Source organism: Anopheles merus, chromosome 3L (assembly GCF_017562075.2).
Source record: "Anopheles merus strain MAF chromosome 3L, AmerM5.1, whole genome shotgun sequence".
NCBI classification, from domain to species: Eukaryota; Metazoa; Arthropoda; class Insecta; order Diptera; family Culicidae; genus Anopheles; species Anopheles merus.
In genome coordinates, this window is record NC_054085.1 from 16,171,549 (window position 1) to 16,179,443 (window position 7,895).

The 7,895-nt window shown below is 47.0% G+C and overlaps 1 protein-coding gene across 1 annotated transcript; it reads right to left on the reverse strand.

The window, feature by feature from the left end:
- Window positions 1-2,454: 2,454 nt before the first annotated feature.
- On the reverse strand, window positions 2,455-2,829 carry LOC121598995 (protein TsetseEP-like). Its single transcript, XM_041926397.1, has one exon. It carries the CDS (start codon window positions 2,827-2,829, stop codon window positions 2,455-2,457), a length of 375 nt encoding a protein of 124 aa, XP_041782331.1.
- Window positions 2,830-7,895: the final 5,066 nt, after the last annotated feature.

The window sequence follows — 7,895 nt, forward strand, 5'->3', positions numbered from 1 at the left end:
TTTTCACACCTCTCAACCTCTCTTTCCCCGAACGAGCAGCACCTCGCAGAGAAAACGGAGCGAGAGAGAGAGAGGGGGGGGGGGAGGGAGAGGAGCTAGAGAAGTCGACGAAGGAAGGAAAAATTTTCATGTTCCCTGGACATTATTATCCCTCAGGCGGGACTACAGGGCCGTGGAAAGTGGAGCGAAACGCCACGAGCCCTAAATGCACCGGGGCGCAAGTCTTCGTAAAACACGCCACGGCGTTGATTGAAGCTGGGTTGGAGGGTGTAAAAGCAACACAAAAAAAGAGAGAGAGGGAGGTGGGTGGCAGGTGGCAAAAGAACGGACCGCAAATACTAATTCTCTCGCCCACGCTTCACACCTGCACATTAAGCCAGCAAATGAAGGTGTGTGTGTGTGTGTGCAGCAAAAGTGTGCAGCAGCGGGTCGGGTGAGTTTTCGGTTTGCTAAAGTTTTCTAACATTATCTTCCGGTGTTGCAAAAAGCGAGCGGAAGCGGAACCTGCCACATACACACACTCCTTCTCTCTCTCTCTCTCTCTCTCTCTCTCTCTCTGACGCTCGCACTATGGCTGATGGTCAGGTCGGGTTGGGTGTGGGCTGGGTCAGGTGCAAGGGGCAGGAAATTACCATACTTTAGTAAAGTGTTGCAACTTTCGCTTCCGGGCCTTCGCCACCCTCTCACCAGGTCCCGGTTAATGTTGTAAACTGCCAGTCCGGTGCACAGGTAATGGGATCCTCCCGTTGCAAGTTCTCCGGGGGTTTGGTGGGTTTTGGTGCACGTGCCGGCGTGCCAAGCCATTTGCGGGCCAGCGAACGCCTTCCGCGGGCCCTAATGTCATCACTCATTACGCGATACTGCAGCCAGCCAGGCAGCCAGCCAGCCAGCCAGGGTTCTTAAGTGGTTGTTGGGCAGCGATAAGTTTTGGGTGCACACCTTTTTTTCCCCCTCTGGTTTGTTCGTGGGCTACCTCACTCTGTTATGTGTGTGTCCTTTGTGTTTGTGAGCGAAATTTCCTGTGCTGGTAGCGTTTGTTTTTCTCCGCTTGAAATGCGGGTGACACCTCCCGTTTTGTGGAAAGGTGGAATTCAATTTTCGCAATACAAAGAAGCAATCAAACTGCATATTCATTGCAGTGCTTTCGTGTGGTGTGTGTGTACGGGCGATGTACTGCAGTGTAGGAAGCGATCGACCTCAAAACTACGAGTTCACCATGTCTCGGCAACATCGAACCGATGATGCGGGCTTTTTAGGTGTATGTGTGTGTGTTTTGCCACACTCGCCAGACGGTGGGGAAGAGCGCAAAAAGCGCCAAGAAAAGGGAAGCCCAACAGGAAAACACACAAGCTCACCAATAGACAATACACAAGCGATGAAATGTACGAGTTGATAAGTGCTTCCGAGGTACCGATTCATACCGAGAGAAAACGGGCGCGGAAGCCGTTGGCCAGATTGAAGTGGCATAAAGTGTTGCACAGCATTGAGCACTGGAGCCCTAGGACAGGTACACTAAACAAATCTATTTCATGCACGTCTCGTCGATTCGATTCGTTTGGTGCCGCTCGTTGTTTTTGTGTTTTCGTTTGTGGAAATGGTTATTTCTTGTTGCTACAGCTGCATCAAACGAGAAGCTAGAAAACGGGAAGTATCAAGCGTTTGCTTCATTTGCTATTTCATTCCAAGCGCACATTTCAATTTTGCTTGCTTCAATCGTGTCCAATTGCTCAAAATTCGTTCATTCGTACCAGGTGACACCTTGTTTGGATGATATTTACATTTTCCACCCACCACGAAAGGATGATGGATCGCGTTAACACTCAGCAAACATCCCCGCCAAGAGTGTTTTGCCGATCGCATCCAATCCAGGCTCGGTGGTCATTTCAATCTTCCTCCAATGCGGCAGATCGAACAGGGAAACAATGTATCAGAGAAAGACAGACACGGGAAAGAAACGTTAAACCACCGTCGGAATGGTAAGCCCTTGTGCGTCAAAGGACTCTTGCCTATCTGTGGATGACATTTTGTAATCTCTTCCAAGTGTGGGAAAACTCAAAATGCAAACAAAAAATAACTGGTAGCGCCTTGTACCACAACAAAAGCAGCAAAATGATACTCTGTAGTCCCTTGTCTGGTCTGTTGTACCGTCTAGTGATGGGAATAATTAAATTTTGGTCGGAATCGATTCCAACTAGAACAGAGTTTGTGAGTAATTGATTCCGAATAGTAGGTTTCCGGAATTGGCTCAGGAATCCTAATCGACTCAAGACTCGGAGTCGGCTTGTGATTTTGATTCGAAATCGGTTCCGGAATTGGTCCCGGAATCAGAATCGCCTTTGCTATCAGAATCGGCTCCGGAATCAAATTCGATTTCAGCATCTCCATGTGAATAGATGTTTGGGTTCTATGCAGCGATTTCCGTGCCGATTCCGATTCCGGGGCCAATTCCGGAATCTAAATCGGCTCAGGAATCTTCTCCGGATTTGCCTCAGAAATTGGGTCTGGAATCACAATCGGAGTCGGTTCCAAAATTGGATTCGGAGTCAGTTCCAAAATCGTAGTTCGTTCCAGAATCGTAGTCTGTACCGGAATCTTTTCCGGAATTGACTTGAAAATCGACTCCATAATCGACTCTAGAATCGGAATAGGAGTCAGTTCCAGAATCAGAGTCAGTTCCGGAATCAGAATCGGAGTCGGTTTTAAAATCGGAATCACTTCCAAAATTGGAATCGGTTCCAGAATTGGCGTCGGTTCCGGAATCTTCTTCGGAATTGGCTTGGGAATCGACTCCAAAATTGGAATAAATGTCGGTTCCGAAATCAGGATCATTTCCAGAATTGACTCCAAAATCGGAACGGGGTTATCCGAGCTCCCATCACTAGTACCGTCCCGGAACAAATGATCCAGCGGCGTTGCTTCACGATCGGCACGAGGACCGGATTGTGATTGTATGAAAGCTATCCGACGGAAAACCACAACCCGAGCTCAAGGGTAACATGATTCATTCGGAAAGTAATTTCCACACATACACACACACACACACACACATGGAGCTGTCAGAACGCATCCCTGCTTTGCATTGCCAGTTGTGCCGAGTGGAACGGCGAACGGCACAATGGCATAAGGACAACGGCACAACGGCGCTACCAGCATTCCTCGACGATCACGGGTGCGTGTTTGAATGTGTTTTTAGCTTCATTATTCTCGTGCTGTAGCTGGGAAGAAGACGCCTCACCCTCCCTTAAGCTCACGCGGTCGGATACAATATGTACACGGGTAAGGTATTTGCTGCTTAACGAAGCTAATTGAATAAAAACCAAAGAGCGCAACGAATGCGAAGTGACTCTGTGCCGGGGAAGCGGGCAAGGTGGCTGGGAAAGTGGGGCGAAGAAAGGCAAAGGAAAAACAGCCTCAACCATTTCCCTGTTTTGCCACGCCCTGGGGTTGGGTTTTTGCAAACGATAGACGACGTTAGTTATTTCCGCCGCCTCCGTTCCGTCGCTTCTAATTCCCCGAGACAGCCCCAACTCGCACGCTTTAAAAAGCATTCATTCCCTTCCCTCTTCCCCGCCCTGGCGGTGCAAACGTGCGGAAGGTCTGCGGTGCTTTTCCTAGGCGCACATCGCGGGGAAGCTGTGAGTCGGTCGGCGTGCGTGTTAAAATTTACCAACTCGAGATCGGATGTGTCACGCGGAAACGCGGGCTGCGTTGGGTTGGCTGAAGAAAGGGAGAGCAAGAAAAAATAATCTTCCAATAACGCGAACCCGTTACAGCTTATCGCTCGGTAAAGATAATGGGCAAAGAATCTGCTTAACACGAGCGCCGTCTTCTGCGTGCGGTTATGCTGCAAACGGAGGGGTGCTAAATAATGTTATAAAAATAAACGAACTGTTACCGCGTTCGCTTCCTCTTTCATCTTTAGAATGATTTGTAAACAATGCGAAACAAAACGTAGCAGAAAAGCTTAATTTGTTGTGAGCGATTAGAGAAGGGATTTATGTTCGGTCGGCGTGCGCATTCCCTACCGAAGCGATTAAACGTGTCGAATGTGTTTAGGTTACACTGTTCATGTCTCAAAAACAATCAAACCATTTAGTTCTTTGTTTAGATTTATAGAATTATTATTCCCGCTATGACGTGCATTCTTCCCCAGGGCGCCTAAAGGTATGCAATGGTGTAGCTGAATAAATCAATTTCCCATTATTTATGGCTTCGGCACACCATTTTTTCGTTTTTAACACTCGCACTGGAAATGTATCCTCGCGAAATGAAAAATGACATCCAGACACAGAGAAATTTCCTTTTTTTTCCCTGTGTTTGTTAGTGGAAATTTGAGCCACTAGCAGCATGGAATCATCTACGCGTGAACCAGTAATGAAGTTAACTGCTGGAACGGGGTGTGTTTGTTCCCCCTCCTGTTTCCATCGTCGAACTAGCAGAAGAAAAAAAAATCTATTGTACGTCAATTTCAAACCATTTTTGCAACCGGAGCGAGTTTCCATTCATCCATCCATCCTTCACCGCCCCATATCGTCACTCGACTGTTCGCACTGCACTGTGCGCACAGCGTGCGCAATCATTTGCATTGAGCGATTGAGTTAGGGAATTTCGGGCTCCCACGATGGGTTGGGAATTTGGGGAAATAGTTACAGTAGCGCAGTTGCAAGTTTGTGCTAGTTAAATTTGCTTTTGCAATTTGCATCCATTAGTGTGTGTGTGTGTGTGTGCGCGCGCGCGCGGGAAAGTTGAATAGAAGATACGCTCGAAGCGTTTTTGTGAATGATTTTTGAATGGTTGATATTGAATTGAATAGAAATAAGTGAGTAATGGAAAATGGTGGAATTGTATTACTTTTTTCAGTTGGCTTGAAAATGTTAATTGAGCTCACATTTCACAACGTTCACCTTAGCTCGCCCGTCAAGGTTACCGCTTGCCTGATAGCACCGGTAAAAAGGGGAAGCCTTTTTTTCCTCATCTCAAGAAGATCCCCAATTTTCTTTACCAAACCGCTTGGCACACTGTCAAAACCTGCCACCAAGCGCTGCGCGTGTTTTCCCAGCCCAAGCGCCGCTTTCGTGTTGCGGATTGTTACGTCTCCGTCTGCGTCACCTTCCAAAATAAAGCTAACCTGCTTGCTCCTCGCCGGCACATTTCGCCCTGTCATCGGGCGGTCGAGTGTGTGTGTATGTTCTGCTGCGAGAAACAAATCCCGTACGTGAGGAAACTCCCGAACAGTACTGGTGCGCACACAAGCACGGGAACTGGCAACGACGACCGAGACCCTCCGGAGCCCCCCGGATTAGTTACGTTTCCAATCGAGAATTAACGTCATTTAAGGTGACGGTCGTTTAGAATAAATACGTTACGCTCTATCTCGTTCTACCTAGCGGCCACAGTACGGCCACGGTATGCAAATGCTGTGCTCAAACGCTTGCCACTCGCCGGCGTTAAATTATCTATTCGATGACGGTGACGGGCTGGCTTTAAACGTGTTGCTGAGCTGAGCAGGGAGTGCACTGTTGGGGAATAATTGTTTGAATTTTCACAACAACGCCAACTACTACGACATAGCGTTGCGTGAAAGCTTCACTTGATACAAGCGATACGTCGAGCTTTATGAGGCCACTTAAGGATAGGACAGAAAGGGGGGGGGGGGGGGGGGGAGGAAAACATAAGTCGACGAGTTATCCGATTTGTTTTACGCGCCTCACCACTCAAACGAAACACAAAATCTTTGGCCATAAACATATCTGAAGCACCATGCAACGAGCAAAAAAGAAAGCAGACATATCTCATTATATGCATATCATTACGAAAGGCAAACACTCCCAACGAAACGGGCAGCAAACAACGCTGCCCCCCCCCCAAAAAAAAAACGAGGGTATAAAACATAAAACGGAGAATGTATTTTTGCTCATAAAACACGAAATTCAACCACACAACGGCGAGCGAGCTGCTCTCTTCCTTCCGTGCACCGTGAACCCCTCGCTAAGGGGCATTCAGTTTATGGCACACGGTTGCTGCTGTGGTGGCCAGCCGGTTCGCTGCCCTGCCTCCACATCTTGATAGTGTGCCAATCGTATGATAAATATAAAGGAGTCCCCGTTTGTCTGTGTGTGTGTGTGTATGTTTGTAAAATTAAATATTCATTTGCTAGTCCATTAAGCGATTTTTGAATTAATTTCGCAGCTTTCCAGCTATGTGTGTGCACGTGTGTGATGGGCATGGCAATGCTTACGCGTCCCGGGTAGATGATGCTGATAGTGCGATTGATAATACATTTTTCCGGGCGCGTCCGAATAGTTGTGGTGCGGACTCCCAGTGGCTCATTGTTTTTCGTTGCTCTGATTGAAAACAAACACGCGCCGAGCTGGAATTGTGTTACAGCAATGTGATAAAAGTTTGTGCTCGAGCGCGACATATTGGGACGGTCAGTTGGGCGTGCAATTAAAAATTAACCCCGAACACATAATTTACAATTATGTAAATTTGCTTTTTATTTGTTTGGGTATGATTGAAGCGGGGTCAATCGGGTGGGCACTACCGAGAAAGCGAAACGGAGAATTGGGTGGTTAGTATTTGGTTTGTGCGAGTGTTTGTGATAAAAGTTGATGCATTTTTAATGTTGGATTGTTTGCAGAAAGAAAAAGTGATAAATTTTTAAAATTATTATCAACCAACACACCAACACACACACACACGCATACATGGGTAAGTATTTATCTACGCTATCAAGTAACCCATATAAAAGCTCACAAATATCCGCGGGTCGTTTGAAGCAGCTTATCTACCACTGTGGCACACATGAAAGCTCTTGAACAGGGAAATCGAATATGTATATTGTCATTGGGGTTTGCTTTTTTTTGTTGCGTATCACACACGCGTGTGACCATCCGTTGTTGTAGATGGGGTCCATTTCTTGGAAGCCCCGGCAGCAATCTGCTATCCAATCTGCTGGGATGACGACGATGATGATCTGATCCCGCAAAGGGATCACATCGGCAAACCAGGACAGGAGGGCAGGCATACTTGGAGTGGAGAAGAGGAAGAGGAAGAGGAAGAAAAAAGAAGACGAAGAAGAAGAGAAAGAAGGAAAAGGGTAAAAAGATAGCAGCAGGGCGTGTGCAACTATTGCATAAGTCTCATCCTTCATTAAATTCCAAACCGAATGTAAAACTGCGCGTGTGTGTGTGTGTGTGTGTGTGGTTGTATGTGAATCTGTTTGGATGGGTCCCAGCACGAGATGCTTCCGAAAAGAAAACACGTAAAAGACGCGCAGGGTTTGTAGCAAATCTGAAATTCCAACAGTTTTACGAGCCAAAGCTGCCTTCTTTTTCTCCACGAGCGATCTTCCGATGTATGCAAAAGCGGAACGCGTTTACCTCTCAATCTTGCAAGTGCAAATAGAGGAAACTAAGAGAGACAGATGAGTGGAAGTGGACAGAGAGAGAGAGAGAGAGAGAGAGAGAGAGAGAGAGAGAGAAGAAAAAAAGAAGGGATAAGAAAAAAGAAACAGCAAAACATCAGTTGATGCGCTTCCCGTAAAAAGGGGATCAGAGGAAGTTTTTTTTACTCTTGCTGCCTTTTCTTTTCTATCGCATTTATTCAAATGAGAAGCAGTTAGACGATACGAGCATATCGAGTGGCTTCGGGGAAAAAAACGCTCACCCCATGCCCTCCTCTCGCGGGGAATGAATCCATAAGCTGGGTTTATATGATGCGATGAATTTAATATTACTGCAAAAAGGTTGGAAATACATCTCCAAGCATCCAAGAGAAAGGGTTGTGGTGCGGGCGGAACGGCAACTGTATCTGTATGCTGTGTGCGTTCGGGGGTGAAAATGGAGGAAGGAAGGAAAGCAAAAAAAAGCTCTCCCGGGGGGACAATCGTAGGA

Bases quoted from the DNA above. Each gene is read 5' to 3' on its own strand.
- LOC121598995 (XM_041926397.1), bottom strand. From the start codon at position 2,829: ATGATCCTGATTTCGGAACCGACATTTATTCCAATTTTGGAGTCGATT.